Genomic DNA, 18,097 nt, shown 5'->3' on the forward strand with positions numbered 1-18,097 from the left:
AAGAGGCTCACACAGATGTTTCCGTGAACGCTTCTCAAACAACTCCCCTTCCATATTCTCCAGGTACAGTTTGACGAGCGCGAGGACACCAAGGTGTGTACCATAGTAGTCAACGACGACAAGGTGTTCGAGGGGCTCGAGAGCTTTCACGTGGAGCTGAGCATGCCTGTGTACGCACTGCTGGGCGGAAACACGCGCGCCGTCGTCAACATCAACGACACGGAGGACGAGCCGACTCTGCAGTTTGATAAAAAGACTTACCATGTCAATGAAAGCAGCGGCTTCTTCCACGTCCCCATCGAAAGGAAAGGTACGGAGTCCAGTACAAACAGCGGCAGGAGCAGTCTGAGACGGCACACCGAGGCAAAATAGAATTATTATTGCTTCAGAATCCAGAACCAGACACACTTTCCACTTATGCAGTTGGTTCATGCCCCCTAAACTGATCTGAAAACAAACAGATAAACCGCAGCGACCATAAAAAAAAAACCTTAGCTGAGATCCTAAAAGTTCCACATGCTGCTTGTTCCAGCACTTTATGAAAGTTTGTCTGGTGCACTTTCTTTTATTGATTTGTCAGGGATTCTATCAAATCCATTTCTATCAAGTTTATATTTGGCATTCGTGACACCTGATCTTTGTACATTTAAATGGAAATTGAAAAACTCTTCCTCGCAGGACATGAGTAAGATAAATCAAAATAGATTTCATGCTGGAATGTGAAGACAACAACTTCTATTTATAGTATGTATATTTTCACCAATCAAAATCTTCGTCTGGTGTTTATGTCATAAACATTGTGTATAAAAGGATTTGCTCAGGAACAGGAATACAATCTAAGTTTTATTACAAACGGTTCGGTCACAGGTAACGGGGCTCAAAACAAAAGTAGTCAGATTAACAACCAGGTCAGATGGGAGTTCAGCAGGAGGCCCTGTCTGTTTAACAGGCGGGGCAAAAAAAAAAAGGGCGACACTAGAAAGCTACACCAGAAAACTCTTGACCGACTGGCATTGCTGAGGTGATCTGGCACGAGGAGATAGGGGGGCGGAGCTTATATGCGGAGCAGAAGTCAGCAGTCGCAAGTGTGAAATCAGTGAGACAATCAGAGAAGATGCAGCAGGAAGAAGACTTTCTCCAGTGAAATAGGAGAGCAAAGCGAAACAAAGCAGAATACAGATTTAATTAGAGAATGAAAAAAAAAGCGTTAGTACAGGATGTAACAGTGTCAGCATGGTATAGAGTTACACTTTGGTCGCCTTTAAATCTATGCCTCAAAGTTCCAAATGGTCCTTGTTTCCGTTCAGGCGACACCTCCAGCACTGTGTCTGCTCTCTGCTACACCGTGGCCAAGTCAGCTCAGGGCAGCAGCCTCCACGCTCTGGAGTCCGGCTCCGACTACAAGAGCCGCGGCATGACCCACGACAACCGCGTCATCTTCGGCCCGGGCGTCAGCATGTCCACCTGTGATGTTAAGCTCATCGATGACAGCGAGTACGAACTGTCTGAGGAGTTCGAGCTGGTGCTGTCAGACACGTCTGATAACGCCCGCATGGGGGATGTGTCGGTGGCCAAGGTCGTCATCGATGGCCCCAACGATGCGTCCACGGTCTCGCTTGGAAACGCCACCTTGACCTTCAGTGAAGATGCCGGTATGAACCTTCCTCTTACATCCAACTCTTTTTGTTTGCCAGGAATTCTACGGTTGTTCTCCAGCAACATTTTCAAAGAAGATGACATACTTTAATTTACTTTGGGTTTTTTTTACAGAAAATGTTTACAAATCCTTAAATATTGAATATAAAAGGAGTATTTGGAATGGGAAGTTTTGTTATAGCTGAGTAGTTCTTAAAAATCTTAATAATAGTCATGTAAAAACAAATCTTTTTTTGCAGAAACTAGAATTAATAATTAGTACCATTTTTAATCTATATATACCATCCTGTCCAGTTTCTGTTCTGAGGCATCAGCTCTAAACAGACATCATTAGTTGCCACAAAATTAGCTGCAAAAAGCCAGCTTCTCAGTCAATTTACTTTGCTGCTATTTGCTCACAGTTTGAATTACTTTAACATAGCAAACCACTGAAAGCCATTTAATGATATGAGTTGCTATTTTGTTTTATTGCCTGAGTAAAATACCTCTGGTTACACATTTATTTTGAAAGTATTTAAACATGTCATTCCATCCATATTTCTCTTTACTTACATTCTGCTTTCATTTTTTTTAAATCTTCGCTCTTCAGGCACAATTGAAATCCCGGTGCTGCGTCATGGCAGCGACCTGTCCTCTCTGACATCCGTGTGGTGTGCCACCAGACCCTCAGACCCCCCATCAGCCAGTCCAGGAGTCGACTACATCCCCAGCTCCAAGAAGGTGGAATTCAAACCTGGAAAAACTCAGGAGGTATAGTCACAGACTGCTCTTTCTTGACCTTTTCTGCACATCCAAAAGTGCTAAATTCATCTAATTGGAACTTATTCTTGTTAATTAAAATATGAGGATAGTTGTTTCTGAAACAGCAGCATTACAAGCAAGTTTGAACTATATTTCATTATTTTGTGAGACTTGCTAACTTCTCCAAACATCTTTCTCAGGTAAAAGACTTACTGATCTTTACAAACTGTGCTAAAGCTGAGGTTTTTTCTACTTTTCAGACCTGCAGTCTGACCATCGTGGACGACGTCCAGAATCCATCCATCGAAGGGTCTGAGTCATTTGTGGTGTTCCTCAGTTCTCCCCAAGGTGCCGTCCTACAGGAACCCTATGAAGCCAACGTGGTCATCACAGACACCTTCCTGGACAGTGAGTGCACACAAGAAAATCAGACTTCAGTTGTATTCAAATGCACATCATGTTATATTCTCCTACTTTATGAAGTCTCAGTTGCATTACCAGGAAGTCAACATTTAAAAGCATCTTTCTGACGGCCGTTTTCCTCTCTTCTAGTTCCTAGCATGCAGTTTGAGAAGGGAGCCTACACTGTGAAGGAGAGAGACAGCGTCCTCCACATCCCCGTCATTCGGACCGGTGACCTGTCCTACAAGTCATCCGCGCGGTGTTTCACCCGAACCATGTCCGCCATGGTGATGGATGACTTCGAGGAGAGAAGAAACGCAGATGAGTCCCGAATCACTTTCCTGAAAGGTGAAAAGGTAAGATGTTCATCCAGGGTAAGATAAAACATAGCGTTGACACGTCAGTGTTTTTGTTTATTTATTTATTTCGTTTTTGTTTGCTTTTTTCCCCTCCAGGTGAAGAACTGCACGGTTCACATCAACGACGACTCTGTCTTTGAACCCGAGGAGGAATTCCAGGTGCATCTCGGCACACCTCTTGGCGACCACTGGAGCGGTGCGATGGTGGGCATTAGGGACATCGTCACCATCACTATCACCAATGATGAAGACGGTAAGCAGGCACTCATCCACCTCGTCGTTTGCATACAGCAGATGTGCTGTGCTCAACTAACATCTGGGAATGGTGATAGGTTTAGAGAAGTTGTGCGGATGACTATTTTTCTTTGCAAAGCTACAGAAAAAACAAAAATCATGGCTTTGTGTGGGTTTTTTGTGTTTATTTAAGCGTTTAAATGTATTTTTAAAAGAACTTGAAGTGATTCTTGATGCATTTTAGCATCACTGCCTCCTTCAGGAAGTCTTTCAGGGTGCTGGGGAGGAGATTTTAGCTTTGAGTCCACAGCTCAGCTTTATTTATATAGCACTTTCTCACAGCAAGTGCAGCCCAAAGTCCAGTGTGAATTTAAAATGAACAGACATATAGAATAAAAGGCCATGTAAAAAGTAGGGCTGGGCAACGATTAAAATGTTTAATCTAATTAATCACATGATTTCCCTGATTAATCACGATTAATCGCATTTGTACGCAAAATCCAAAAATGAATCCAAAAGTAGTGTATAGCTTTTAGCATTTAGTTTTATTTTAAATGTGCTGCCATATGAATGAAAGTGCCATAACATTCGTTGTGCAAACACACTTTTAACATCAGCATCTTTCTGTAGTTTTTATGTAGAAGCCTCGCTCCACTGTCTGTTTCCTTGAATGACTTGCTGGTATTTAAAATAAATAAGTGAATTTGAAATTAAATAAATAGACAAATTTAAAATAAAGATAGAATAAAAGGCCATTTAAAAAGAAATGATAAAAGAAAATATAAAGATTAAAATATTGATGGCACCATTACAATGTCTTAACATCTATTTAACCACAATGACTTCTCCGTCTTTACTTTTCTCCAGCTCCCACCATTGAATTCGAGCAGGCGTCCTATCAGGTCAGAGAGCCTCCTGGTCCAGACGGCATCGAGGTGCTCAACATCAAGGTGATCCGCCGGGGCGATCTCGATCGAACATCCAAAATCCGCTGCAGTACCCGGGACGGGTCGGCGCAGTCTGGAGTCGACTACAATCCTAAGAGCCGAGTGCTCAAGTTCACACCAGGTCAGTGCAGAAAGCTCACCATATGTCTAATTCAACAATCTGAATTAGAGCAGAGCAGTGTGGGGACAGTAACTTCAATTGCATATCACCTTTTTTCATAATTTCATAGAGATGGATCACATCCTGTTCAAAGTAGAGATTTTGTCCAATGAGGACAGGGAGTGGCATGAGTCCTTCTCCTTGGTTCTTGGTCCTGATGACCCTGTGGAGGCAGTGCTTGGAGAGATCACCACGGCAACAGTCACCATTCTGGACCAGGAGGCTGCAGGCAGTCTCATCCTCCCTGCCCCACCTATTGTAAGAAAACTCAAACTTATGGAACAAATCAAGACAAGAAAAATTAGCAAAAGGGGGTGTTGTAAAGGACTCAAGTGATCTTAATTTTCAGTGGAGAGCTTGTATCTTTATATTTAATGATTTATAAATGATTTATTTATTCATTTTATAAACCAACTCTATTGGTCCTGCTTCACATCTGTTTGTTCCATAGATACCAATCCAATGAAAAGTGTCAAAAAAGCTTGTGTTTTAATCTTTGGTTTCCCAAACTGTCTGCAAAGTCTCCACCCAGTGATTTAAAGATTTAAGGATTTAAACATTACAATTTTAATCATGCAGAAGAATAATGGAGTGCAGGACGACCCACGAGAAGTTTTACTGCAGTCTGGCACTTTTGGAGTTTCATGGGCAATCCAGTCTTAAATTGCCTGGGAGACGCACTTAATCTTTTATAACAAGATAATGACACCAACTTTATGGAATGAACGTTAAAACTGAACGCACACATAGCTACAATAAACATGGTCACCTGTAAGTTAATGATGAGGTGATTTTATGCACAGGCTGCTTCATAAGCCCTTTTTAAACGACTACTTATCCAATCCAACTTTATTTGCAATGTGCTTTAAAAACAACACAGTTGGTTGAAAAATGAAACCCATAAAACAAAGTAAAACTTATGGCAAAATAAACTCTTTTGTCCACATAAGCTTGACAAAAAAGCTATTCCTCCAGTTGTGATAACATGTTACTAATATAACAATACATTTAGGTATCTCATAATGATATATAATAAAGAGACAAAATATAAGGTTTGACCGCACAGTGGTCATTTGATATGAAAAATAAGATTTTTTTTTTTAACAGACAGCAGCAATAAAAGCTTTTGTCAGTTGCCTTCAGCCTGTCACTCCAAGCATCTCCACAGCATTAAAAGCATACTGATATATATTCAAAAACTCTAAACAGTAGCTGTAAACATGAGCAGCGTTTTTCTTCCCAGGCTTTTACATTTCAAATGCATTTCACTAGAGTTCCTTATGATGAATGTGTCAGATCTGCTGTGCTCAAATGCCATCGAGATTTTAGATGGTGGGTGATTTTATCCCAAATGCCTTTTTAGTGCTTAACAGTCGGGCATCTTTTTGCCTGAATCTCCTAATAAAAAAAAGCGTACCCAAAGTAAATTGAAAGCTGTTCTTGAACCACTTGGAGTGGAGGCCTGGTTGAGGTCTCTTTTTTGAAAGAGAACACTCTGAATTTTCACCCACAGCAGTCAGAATCTCAGTAAGTGCTACTGTCACAGAGTAATATGAGCTTGAATACAGTGAAAAAGATCGATTTTTATGTCTGCCTAATTTTTCTTCCCAAATATGTGTCTTAAAAATGACTTTAGCATTCAGCTGCGGACTGAAAAACACAATGGGACTACAGCCTGAAGTCTTACCTAGTCCCACTTCAGATTTGACTGTAATACAACAAAAAATGAGTATTTTGTACAGGTTTTTTAAAATATAGGACCAGGCTTGCCGAAAGTGTGCCAAAAGTGTGCCATTTGGAGTGGCTTGGAAAAAAGGAACGTTACATTTGCCATTTATGGAAAAAGAGACCACCCCTCAACCTGCATATTATTGTTTTCAGAATTTCATTAGCTATTCAATGCGTCACTCAAAAGTAAAATCTGCTGCAACTGGTTCAAGCCGCACACATAAGAATAGGTGAATAGATATGTTTGACGCATCAGTGAGTAATTGACTATTGTGCCCCAGCAGACAGGGTAAACAGTCATCTATTGGAGCAAGTCAGATGTCAATCAAAAGTTTCAAAACCAGAGCTTGTTTTGGTGTCACGGTGGGGCTAATACATGCATGCTAACTGAAGTTATGGTCAAGAATACTGTATGTGGAAAAATATTCAGACTTTGTGTCCTACTGATTGTATCCTGGATTGGCACCACATCATTCAAATCCCAAGACCCTTAGCTTTCCAATGGTATATAATATATTTAGGTACATATAAAGGGGGGCTGAGGAAAACCTCAGATTTGTCCTCAAGTATGCAACGTAAAAACATTAAGGGGTTAAGAAGACTCATCCCATGCAGTGTTTGTGCTGGAGACTATCATTAAAAAGTTTTTAAAAAACAACTAAAACCACCTCCTCTCCTTTCCATCATCACTGACCCCCCCCTCCTCCTCCTCAGGTGGTCTCTCTGGCTGATTACGATCACATCCAGGAGGTGACCAAAGAGGGCAGCAAGAAGACTCCCTCTCCAGGTTACCCTCTGGTGTGCGTCACTCCCTGTGACCCTCACTACCCCAAGTACTCTGTGATGAAGGAGCGCTGCGAGGAGGCGGGAATCAACCAGACCCAAGTCCACTTCTCATGGGAAGTGGCGGCCCCCACCGACGCCAGCGGCGCCCGGACCCCTTTTGAGACTGTGACGGACACCACCCCATACACCAGCGTCAACCATATGGTAGCTTCACCCAGCGCTTCTACAGCTTGTAGAGATAGTTCAGAGCTGATTGTAAAGAAGACAAATTCTGCTTTTTTTTTTCACAAGTTGACACAATTTCCTGTTTTTCAGATGTGTTTTTACATCTTTGTTCATTAGGATGATTCAAAGCGGAAAACTGTGTGAAAGAATACAGTTATTCATACTGTAGGGCAGTGATAATGACTATTTTTTTCACAAGAGCCACAGTGGCAGAGCAAAATCAAGGGAAGAGCCACTTTCACGACAACATACTAAGTCTTCTTTTGAAAATATGCATTTCTATATCTAAAACATCCCACAAAAAAAGAAACAACACAGCCAATACATTTTCAATTAAGACCATATTTACCTTTAATACTGGGATGAGCGGAAGCTGGCGGGCATGTTCTTGACTTTCTTCATGTTGTATTTGTAGTTTGTTGTTGTAATCATAGTGAGACATTCAAGATGAGCATGGTTTTTGTGCTGGTTTTTTGCCCTTTTTTAATTAAAACCGATCCATTGTGCCTGCATCTCGCGCTGGCTAAATCAGATCAAATCAAATCAAATCAAATTTATCTGTATAGCACATTTCATTTACAAACAATTCAAAGTGCTTTACATAAAATAAAAACATTGCAGCAGGGAGTGGAAGAAGCATTAAAAATACAAAAAAGAATATAAAGAGAAACAAATAAAATAATTTAAATTAATTTAAAAAAATTCTGAAAAATGCTAAAGGAGCTAGCGTGCACTGAGGTCAAGTGTGAGGTGGTTTAAGCGGGCATCGTTGCCAGGTTTAACAGAGCCCCCTTTAGGAAACACCATTAAGCCTTAATTAATACTTAATAAGAATACTTAATACTACAAAACCGCAAACTTAATAAAAAAACATAATACTGTGCAGTATTCGCTGTATGTTATTTGAAAAAATGTATTGTTATTGTTACCATATTGTTATAAGCTACTATGCGAGCCACCAATGAGTATCTCTGCTCTACAGTAACAGCATCCAACGGCAAGAGAGCTGTGGGCCCTGCAAAAACTGTTTAGGAGAGTCCACACAACTTAGTCTAAAGGGGTTCATCCAGCAGCTAAGCTCCCCATATAACAGTCTGATGGGATTATATGGCATCTGTGGGAACCAAGCCTAATTCTCAAAGACAATTAACCTGGTATAAGACACTCTGTATTAGAATGTTGGTTGTTCACGCCCTGACTTTTCAGGTCTCTTTTGGCAGTGTGAGATGGACCTTATCAGTGTTGGGCAGCTGCTTTTAATGTTGGAGCTCATCAATATGTGTTTTTGAGGAAAAGTTTGAGCTTAAAGCAACTGAAAATGCAATTAGGTCAGACTCAGTTAGTGTCGGATCTGTCTTCTTTATCCCTGTGCAGGGAAACTCCAACTTGTTTTCTGTTTTCTCCCTCAGGTGCTGGACAGTATTTATTTCAGCCGTCGCTTCCATGTCCGCTGTGTGGCTCAGGCTCGCGATAAAGCCGGTCACCCTGGAACGCCACTGAGGAGCAACATCGTCACCATCGGCACCGATGGCTCCATCTGCCACACACCTGTAACCACGGGAACCGCCAGAGGCTTCCAGGCTCAGTCCTTCATCGCCACGCTTAAATACCTGGATGTCAAGCACAAAGAACACCCCAACCGGTCAGTAGTTACAGATGAGTATGGGACGCATCTCGACTAGGGCTGGGCAAAATTTTTAATCTAATTAATCACATGATTTCCCTGATTAATCACGATTAATCGCATTTGTACGCAAAATCCAAAAAATGAATTCAAAAGTAGTGTGTAGCTTTTAGCTTTTAGTTTTATTTTAAATGTGCTGCCATATGAATGAAAGTGCCGTAACATTTGTTGTGCAAACACACTTTTAACATCAGCATCTTTCTGTAGTTTTTATGTAGAAGCCTCGCTCCACTGTCTGTTTCCTTGAATGACTTGCTGCTATCAGTTGTGTGTTTTGCCTTTAAGTGATATTTTAGACTGGAACTACTACGCTGAGAAGACAATTCAACTTGGCAGTGTTTACAGATGACTTTGGTTCTGTCGACTCCGCCGTCTGGAAGAACTTTAAAATGAAAATTGCCGAGTAAAAGTTCCGTACCCTTCTCCATGTTTGGTGGATCCGCCGATTACTTTCTTTTCCGGTTCCGCAGCAGACAGCAACAGACTTTTACAAAATAAAAGCCTGTGAACAACAGACTTTTACAAAATAAAAGCCTGTGAACAACAGACTTTTACAATAATAAAATAAATAATAAAACCTGCGATAATGCGCCATAAAATATTTATCGGCGTTAAATAATTAGCGAGTTAACGCGACAATAACGAGTCAACTCGCCCAGCCCTAATCTTGACCAACGATTTTAGCATTTTTTGTTGATGTTTTCTCTGCACCGTGTGTCCCTGTGTAGTATCCACATCTCGGTGCAGATCCCTCATCAGGACGGCATGCTTCCACTGGTGTCCACCATGCCGCTTCACAACCTGCACTTCCTGCTGTCAGAGTCCATCTACAGACAGCAGCACGTCTGCTCCAACCTGGTCACCCTCAAAGAGCTGCAAGGGCTCTCCGGTCAGTCACCAACATCTGGTCCACTGAGGCCTGAAACGTGCTCTTCTGCTGGTTATCCAGGAAATTATTCACAGACTCAAACATTCACAGAATCCAATTTTAAAGACGAATTGTTACAACATTCTTTCACAGAGACGGGCTTCCTGGATGATGTATCCTATGACAGCATCTCTCTGGGACCGGGCTACGACCGCCCATACCAGTTTAATCCCAATGTCCGTGAGGCCAAAAGCATCCAGCTTTACAAGCACCTGAACCTGAAGAGCTGCATCTGGACCTTTGATGCCTACTACGACATGACTGAACTCATCGACATCTGCAGCGGCTCCGTCACCGCTGATTTCCAGGTGTTTATAACTGTAGAAAGTCTGGTTCTTTCTGTGTCTGTCTGCAGCATCCCGAGTTATCCCTGCCATGTGATCTATCAGACAGACCGAGTAGCTTACTGTCCTAGTTTTAAACCTAAATCTCCATACGAGGTCTAGTACTCACTTGTTGTTGAGCTTTTAACATTATCACACAGTTTAAAGCTGTCTCAGATTGTTTGCTCAGGGTCAAAAATAAACTGTTTTATCGGTCGTTACTTAGCCCAACTCCTAACTTTATGGCTTCCCAGAGACTGTTGACAGACAAGAATAACTTATTAACTAAGTATGGAATGTCACTGATGGAGAAAATAGCAGAATATTATTGTACAGTTTTATTTGTGGCCACTGCTCACAGAAAGATTATATATTTTGTGTGTATATATGTATAGATATATATTATATAGAGCTGTCATGATGGTTGCTCATATTCTGACAGCGATTCTCTGAATAAACCTTGAGGCATGCTGCTGTTTTTCTAGGTGCGGGACTCGGCTCAGTCCTTCCTGACGGTGCAAGTTCCACTATATGTGTCGTACATCTACGTGACGGCCCCGAGAGGCTGGGCCTCCCTGGAACATCACACCGAGATGGAGTTCTCATTCTTATACGACACGGTGCTCTGGAGAACAGGTCAGGACTCAACACGGCAAAAAACATATATGACTGTGCTAAAAGTCTACAGCCTTCCATCATTTCTTTGTATTTTGCTGCTAAGGAGCCAGACTCTCTTGTAATCTTTGAAAGTTGTCTCGAGCAATAATTTTCAATTAGACATTGGTTCCATTTTTACTTATTTTCAGTCCTTATACCTGACTATTTTCAGAAGAATGTGCTATATTTTTGTTAAGCCGCATAGCATGACAACTGAACAAAGACTGCTGAGAAGCCATTCTTAAGAAAAGCAAGCAGGGGGGAAAAGGCTGATGTATGCCAAATGACACAAGAAGTGGACTGAAAATCAGTGGCTCGGGTCGCCAGAGCCCGGAACCTCAACCTTACTGAAGCAGTGTGGGATCATGTTGGCAGAGAACGGAACAAAAGGCAGCCCACATCCAAAGAAGAGCTTTGAAAGGTCCTTTAAGAAGCCTGGAGAACTATTCCTGAAGACTACTTAAAGAAATGACAGAAAGCTTTCCTAAGAGGGTTCAGGCTGTGTTGAAGAATAAATCATGACTTTTGTTGTTCATTGTACAAACTCTGTTTTTGTGCGTCATAAATTGTATTTCCACTTATGTTTGCAATATATTTCTGTTAGGACTCGGCGATAAATCAGAGGATTCAGTTATCTAATTTCCCAATGATTAGAATATATATTATAGTTCAGGATGTTTCGTATTTCTTTTGTTCTTAAGGAAAATTGATTTTCCCCTTGAACTTCTGCACCACCTGGACTCACAAAGTTCAGGCTTCAGCCTCCCTCCCATGCTCATTTCTCCTCGAGACACAACATGGCAGAAGGCAGCGAAAACATTTGCTCTCATCTGTGTTTGACTCTCTTTTCTCGTCTGATGTTATGTCCTCAGGTATCCAGACTGACAGCGTCCTCTCAGCCAGGCTCCAGATCATCAGGATCTTTATCAGAGAGGACGGCCGACTGGTGATCGAGTTTAAAACTCATGCCAAATTCAGAGGTCAGTTCATAGCAACCATGACATCTTAGAGCAGGGGTGGGCAATTAATTTCTTCAAGGGGCCGCATGAAAAATCTGAAATGTGTTGGAGGGCCGAACCAGCAATGACTCAAATTTAATATTGACTTATGTTTTCTCATTATATTTCTTTTTATAATAAAATAGTTAAATCAGATATTTTTGGTAATAAATAGGAATATTTAAATATTCATAAACATGAATTTGGGTTTAGGTTGAAGTGAGAATTAATACTAATTCTATCAAATTAATAGTTATCTAATATTTTAATAATCTTCTCTCAGTCGCCTTAAACTTGTGCAGAACGCTGCTGCCCGTCTTTTCACCAACACCAACAGACGTGTGCACATCACTCCTGTTCTTAACTCCCTCCATTGGCTTCCTGTCCTTTATAGAACTGATTTTAAACTTTTACTGTTTGTTTTTAAAGCTCTTAACGGCCTCGCCCCATCATATTTATCTGAGCTTTTACCAGTCCTGGTAGAGCTCTGAGGTCAACAGATCAGTTTCTGCTGGAAGTGCCCAGGTCAGAATACAAACCCTGGGGTGAGCGAGCCTTTTCCCAAAGCTGCCCCCAGGCTCTGGAATAAGCCCCCCGTCCAGCTGCGTCTTATTTCTGACCCAGGCCTCTTCACATCTAGGCTAAAAACCTACTTATTTAGGATGTTTTTTAATACCCAGTAGTATGATGACACTTTTATCTTATTTGATTTTGTTGTATTTTATTGCTTTCACTGTTGTTTTATTGTTTTTATTTGTTTTTACTTATTCTTCTCTTTATCTATAACCTACTGTAAAGCACTTTGGTACATCGCAAGGATTGTCTGTAAAGGGCTGTATAAATAAAATACATTTACATTTAATTAACAGAGTGGGTGTTGCTTTATAAATTCCAGCTGTTGATAAAAACCTAATGGACAAAAGGCAGCAGAGATCTAATATCCAGAGCACTGCTCTTAAACTATTTCTCCGTTTCTTCCTCCAGGTCAGTTTGTCCTTGAACACCACACTCTGCCGGGCCACAAGTCCCACCTCATGGCCCCCGACCACCTGGGAGGCATCGAGTTTGACATGCAGCTGCTGTGGAGCGCTCAGAGCTTCGACTCGCCGTACCAGCTGTGGAGGGCCACCAGCTCCTACAGCAGGTCAGCGGGTCCATTCACGGCTACAATCACAGCATGAAAACCTTCCTCAACATTACAGCTCTATTCTTGCATTTCAAATGAACAGGAGTGGTTTTTGTGAGAAAATGTTGGTGCCTTTCTCAGGAGAGTAAAATAACTGAATATGGCTGAATATACCGGAAGATTCACATGAGTCTTAGAAAACTGGAGATCCTAAAATAAAAGAATGATCCTTGAATGTGTTGAATCTACTCAGAGTTTGTAAGATTTTGCAGGTATGCGGTTTCTGGTTCCAAAATGAATCCCTGAAGGAGTTTTAATCACTTTTAAAGGGAATTTCCGAAAGGAATCTGAAAAATATGAACATTTGTAGTTTGTTTAACCCCCTAAAGATCCAGAAGGCTCTTGCAGATTTCAGCCCCTTAACCCTGCATTGTGCATCGTTGGTAGTAAACTTTGTATTTTGCTGAAATGTGTTCTCTAACAGGAAGGACTATTCTGGAGAGTACACCGTCTTCTTGATTCCCTGCACTGTGCAGCCCACTCAGCCCTGGATCGACCCTGGTGACAAACCTCTGTCCTGCACAGCTCACGCACCAGAGAAGTACGGCTGCAACGACTTATGAGACACTGTCACTCTGAATTACACATTTAATATTCATGTCCAACTTAAATACATAGAGTCTGTAGTCCGGTGCATTGTGGGAGCGGGTCGCTTGAGTCCTGAACTGTTGCTGAATCGTTGTTCTTTAACAGATTTCTGGTGCCGATCGCCTTCCAGCAGACCAACCGGCCCGTTCCGGTGGTTTATTCCCTGAACACAGAGTTCCAGCTGTGCAACAACGAGAAGGTGTTCCTGATGGATCCGGCCAACATCGATGTCTCCATGGCCGAGATGGACTACAAGGGGGCGTTCTCCATGGGTATGAGAGCAGGCTGAGAAAATAAGGACGATAATGTTGTTAAAATTGGCTTTATTCTTAGACATTATGAATGAAATAGTCTCTGTACTTTTCCACAATGACCTAAAGTGATCCAGGCATAGTGAGACAAAACAATTAGCCTGGGCTGATCCAGAGAATATGACGAAGCATGTTGAACCTACTCATGTCCAATCATACTCGGTTGAGTGTGAGTCCAACCTATGTGAAATAATGAGGCTATAAATACAAAAGATACCCGGAAATCGAGGCTCAGTCTGACGGATTTCCTGCGGGAGCCCAGCGCTGATATGCTTGACGTGTGACTACCAATAAACACTTTATTTAACTTGAGATTCCTCCGGCTTGTTCTTGAGCTTCCAATGAAAGAATCGAGCTAACAATGTGAAGTTTTCTGAGGCCCACAGTTAAAGTTGTCCCTTTGCTGTCCCCTTGCAGGTCAGACTCTGTATGGCAGGGTGCTGTGGAACCCAGACCAGAACCTGAACGCAGCCTACAAACTGCAGCTGGAGAAGGTTTACCTCTGCACCGGCAGGGACGGTTATGTTCCCTTCTTTGATCCCACGGGGACTCTGTACAATGAGGGAGCACAGTACGGCTGCATCCAACCCAACAAACACCTCAAACATCGCTTCCTGCTGCTGGTACGGATGGACATTCACTGGACTTCCCTACTTCTTCTTTTATTTACCCACTCCTTAGATTAATCCAACTTATGTTAGATATGTTCAAGGTTCTTAACTGTTAGGAAATCAATGGTCTAAGATTCTTTCTCTCAGCCCATACAAACACACATAACTTTCATTTTAACCCTCAATACCAGCCCGACCTGTCGCATCACTTTGGATGGCACCGGGTTTTTCTTTTACCACTTATTCAAATCCTGTGGGACATTTAAATGACCTTCATGGTGCTCTGTGTAAGTTCTTTGTGTGTTATTGGTGTCAAACAGTCTGGCATTTTCCTGCAGCTACAGTAGAGCATTAACTGTGCTATAAAAACCAAACATGTGCGACATAAGCATCGTCAAAACTATCTCTCAGCCCTAAATCTTTAGTTCAAACCACTCGGCTTAGAGAAAATCTGCCAGTTCATCTCAGCTCTGATCACTTTCTGGGCTTGTGTTTCCCCTGCAGGATCGCAAACAGCCAGATGTGTGTCACAGGTTTTTCCACGACGTTCCCTTTGAGGCTTATTTTTCCTCCGACATCCCGGAGCTGCAGTCCATGTCGGACATGCCGGGCGTCGACGGCTTCACCATGAAGGTCGATGCTCTCTACAAGGTGGGTGGAATCACACCAGCACCTCTAGTACAGTATTACAGTCTTCTTTCGTGAGAGTTACTACATGCTTGACTTCAAAAATAGACTATTAGCTTTAAAGGGATAGTTCGCCTCTTTTGACATGAAGCTGTATGACATCCCATATTAGCAATATCATTTATTAAATTTTCTTACCCCCTGCTGCGTCCTGTGAGCAGAGTTCCAGCCTCGTTTTGGTGTTGATGAAGCTAGTCCGGCTAGTTTGCTGGGGCCACAAAAATAAAGCGTCTTGCTTCTCAAAACAATATGTGTTCAAAAGAGTAATACATTTGCATCACAAATTCATCATGAAAAAGTCAAACCTCACAATCGCTTGGCGCTATTTTCTTTCCCTTCAAAGCGTGCAGCCACCTGACGATAGCCGCACCTGTTACGGTGTTTACTGCTCGGTCTGCACTTCGGTCTGCACAGCACGCAGTGATACGAAGGGAGAGAAAATAGCACCAAGCGATTGTGAGGTCTGACTTTTTCTGGATAAACGATTTTGTGATGCAAATGTATTACTCTTTTGAACACATATTGTTTTGAGAAGCAAGACGCTTTATTTTTGTGGCCCCAGCCAACTAGCCGGACTACCTTCATCAACGCCAAAACGAGGCTGGAACTCGGCTCACAGGACGCAGCAGGGGGTAAGAAAATGTTCATAAATGATATTGCTAATATGGGATGTCATACAGCTTCATGTCAAAAGAGGCGAACTATCCCTTTAATTGTCCTGTTCAAATGACTCATGAGGTTTCTAGAGCTCAAACTTTACATAAGCCTCTGGATTTCTCTCTCATGGACAGGTGGAGGCGGGGCACCAGTGGTATCTGCAGGTGATTTATGTGATCAGCCCGGAGCCGCGCTCAAGCGCCAGGATCCAGCGCTCGGTGACTTATCAGCTGAGCCGTCCCAAACGCGACCTGGTGGATCGTAGCGGCCGGCTGACGCTCGACGAGTCGCTCATCTACGACAACGAGGGGGACCAGGTGAAGAACGGCACCAACATGAAGTCGCTTCGCCTGGAGGTCGGCCCCTCGGCCACATTCAACGCCCACATGGGCAGCTCTGTGGGTGGGGGAGTGGCCGCCATCACCCTGCTGGTGCTGGTCCTGCTGGCCTCCTGCTTCCTGTTCCGCCGCTGCAGACAGTCGGTCAAGAACCGGAAGAGCAAGAACCCCCCGAAGACCTACGAAGAGTATCCGCTCAACACCAAGGTGGAGGTGTGCATGGACAAATGTGTGGAGAAGAACTTCGGCACCAAGCACTGCACGGTGAGGAATGTCAACATCAACCGCAACCAGAAGGGCAACGACAAGACCAAAGTGAAACAGGTCAACCTGGAGGTGAAACTCCACAACAACCTCAGCGACGGCACTGAGGTCTGAAACCAGGAGGAGGAAACGAGCAGGAGGAGGAAGGAGAATTGAGAAAAATGGTTGTTTTCTAAAAGAAAGTTTGTTCTTGATGGAACGAGATGTTTGTTAATGTATTTTTTTACCACTTTGAAAAAGGGAAGAGTGTGATGTGCAGGCGACTGGCCGACCTCAGGAATCCACAAACCACTCGGCTGGGTTAAAAACAGCCAAACATCTGCATCCGATCGTCCAAACTACATCTGTATTACTGTTTTACTTGACATCCGCGTACTTTTTTAGCACCGTAACGGTGAATGGTAGCTCAGACACTGGTGATTGTTTGAACAAAATTCTCTGCTGCATCGAGTCATTTCACTGCTTTAAAGTGTCACTACTGAGTGGAGGGACAGCCAGTGGAGAAAGCCTCCTTTCCCGCATTTCTGCTTCAGATGTACAAATGAAAATATTTCTGACAAACTTCTGCATCCGGCTGCCGCTGCTTCTCACTGCTTTGAAAGTATTAAGCACAAACGGTGTGCTGCTACAGCACCAGGCTGAACGAGTGTAAACAAAACAAAACAACAAAAATGAATGATACCTTTAAGTGCAATTATGCCATAACTTTTGTTATTCCCTCCTTTCTGAACAGGAGCTTTGTTAGCATTTAAAAGAAAGTTGTATTTCAGGCCTTACTTGGAGACATTTGTACTGTCATGCTGAGCACACAGATACTTTTTGCTTTCCACACAAAGTCTTTGTTCGTGCTGTACGCTCACAGCTGCCAATATTAAGTGCCATGCAGTATTTGTTTTTCTCATGAATCTCAAAACTAACCATCCAAAGTATCTCTTCTTTAGATTAGTGGTGTGGAAGTGTAAAATCTCCATGCGACTGTAATAAATGCTGTCCAAACGGGAGCACGGGTCTCGCTCCCGTCCACCTGACTGACTGCGTTCGCCTTACTTCACTCCGATGGAAATAATCAGTTTTAACCGTCTATCTACCTTTTGTTCTCCCCGAAGACACAAGATCCCTCCTCATCTCACCTCTCAGATATTTTTTTGGTCGACTTTTGTATTATGAAGTTACCCTCTTGTGATGTATTATGTCACAGCTCAGCTACTTATGTATCCATCATGTTAAAGTTCCTGTAATTTTAATTTTTTTTTTTAAGTTTTCAAGTGTTAAACACTGGTTAGAGAGCACTGTAAAAGAAAGAAGAAAAAAATCCTTGTACTCCTGTGAGATGTTGACATGTATCGCTTCTCTAATCCACCTTCTGTTGTCTTTCAACTGTGTGCCTATCGAACAAGAAGAGAATGGGGGTATTGTGGGAAATAACATATTTTTGGTGCTATCATTTTGTGGGGAAAAAAAACAATACTATCAGTATGATGCCTGTATTTGGTGCCTTTTTTAGTAATAAAACAAATATGAAACCTAAATTTAATTATCATTTCGTCTGTTCACCATTCTTGTCATGTGTAAACGGGAAACTATTCAGTCTATTTTTTTTGCTTCAAAATCATTAAATGCTGGATTA

At 42.3% G+C, this 18,097-nt stretch overlaps 1 protein-coding gene across 1 annotated transcript in view; it reads left to right on the top strand.

The window, feature by feature from the left end:
- Positions 1 to 18,042, top strand: part of fras1 (Fraser extracellular matrix complex subunit 1) — a 286,644-nt gene extending 268,602 nt beyond the window's left edge. Inside the window, exons 54-73 of the mRNA XM_075467236.1 lie at positions 64 to 310; positions 1,308 to 1,652; positions 2,246 to 2,406; positions 2,658 to 2,805; positions 2,950 to 3,155; positions 3,255 to 3,411; positions 4,260 to 4,460; positions 4,570 to 4,757; positions 6,942 to 7,217; positions 8,648 to 8,880; positions 9,651 to 9,811; positions 9,944 to 10,158; positions 10,659 to 10,809; positions 11,703 to 11,810; positions 12,813 to 12,972; positions 13,439 to 13,555; positions 13,708 to 13,874; positions 14,331 to 14,536; positions 15,029 to 15,175; positions 16,003 to 18,042. Coding sequence (XP_075323351.1) covers positions 64 to 310; positions 1,308 to 1,652; positions 2,246 to 2,406; positions 2,658 to 2,805; positions 2,950 to 3,155; positions 3,255 to 3,411; positions 4,260 to 4,460; positions 4,570 to 4,757; positions 6,942 to 7,217; positions 8,648 to 8,880; positions 9,651 to 9,811; positions 9,944 to 10,158; positions 10,659 to 10,809; positions 11,703 to 11,810; positions 12,813 to 12,972; positions 13,439 to 13,555; positions 13,708 to 13,874; positions 14,331 to 14,536; positions 15,029 to 15,175; positions 16,003 to 16,584 — 4,176 coding nt within the window. The 3' untranslated portion in view covers positions 16,585 to 18,042. The remainder of the gene's footprint in view (positions 1 to 63; positions 311 to 1,307; positions 1,653 to 2,245; positions 2,407 to 2,657; positions 2,806 to 2,949; positions 3,156 to 3,254; positions 3,412 to 4,259; positions 4,461 to 4,569; positions 4,758 to 6,941; positions 7,218 to 8,647; positions 8,881 to 9,650; positions 9,812 to 9,943; positions 10,159 to 10,658; positions 10,810 to 11,702; positions 11,811 to 12,812; positions 12,973 to 13,438; positions 13,556 to 13,707; positions 13,875 to 14,330; positions 14,537 to 15,028; positions 15,176 to 16,002) is intronic.
- Positions 18,043 to 18,097: the final 55 nt, after the last annotated feature.

The sequence above is a fragment of the Odontesthes bonariensis genome, chromosome 6 (genome assembly GCF_027942865.1).
Source record: "Odontesthes bonariensis isolate fOdoBon6 chromosome 6, fOdoBon6.hap1, whole genome shotgun sequence".
Classification (NCBI taxonomy): domain Eukaryota; kingdom Metazoa; phylum Chordata; class Actinopteri; order Atheriniformes; family Atherinopsidae; genus Odontesthes; species Odontesthes bonariensis.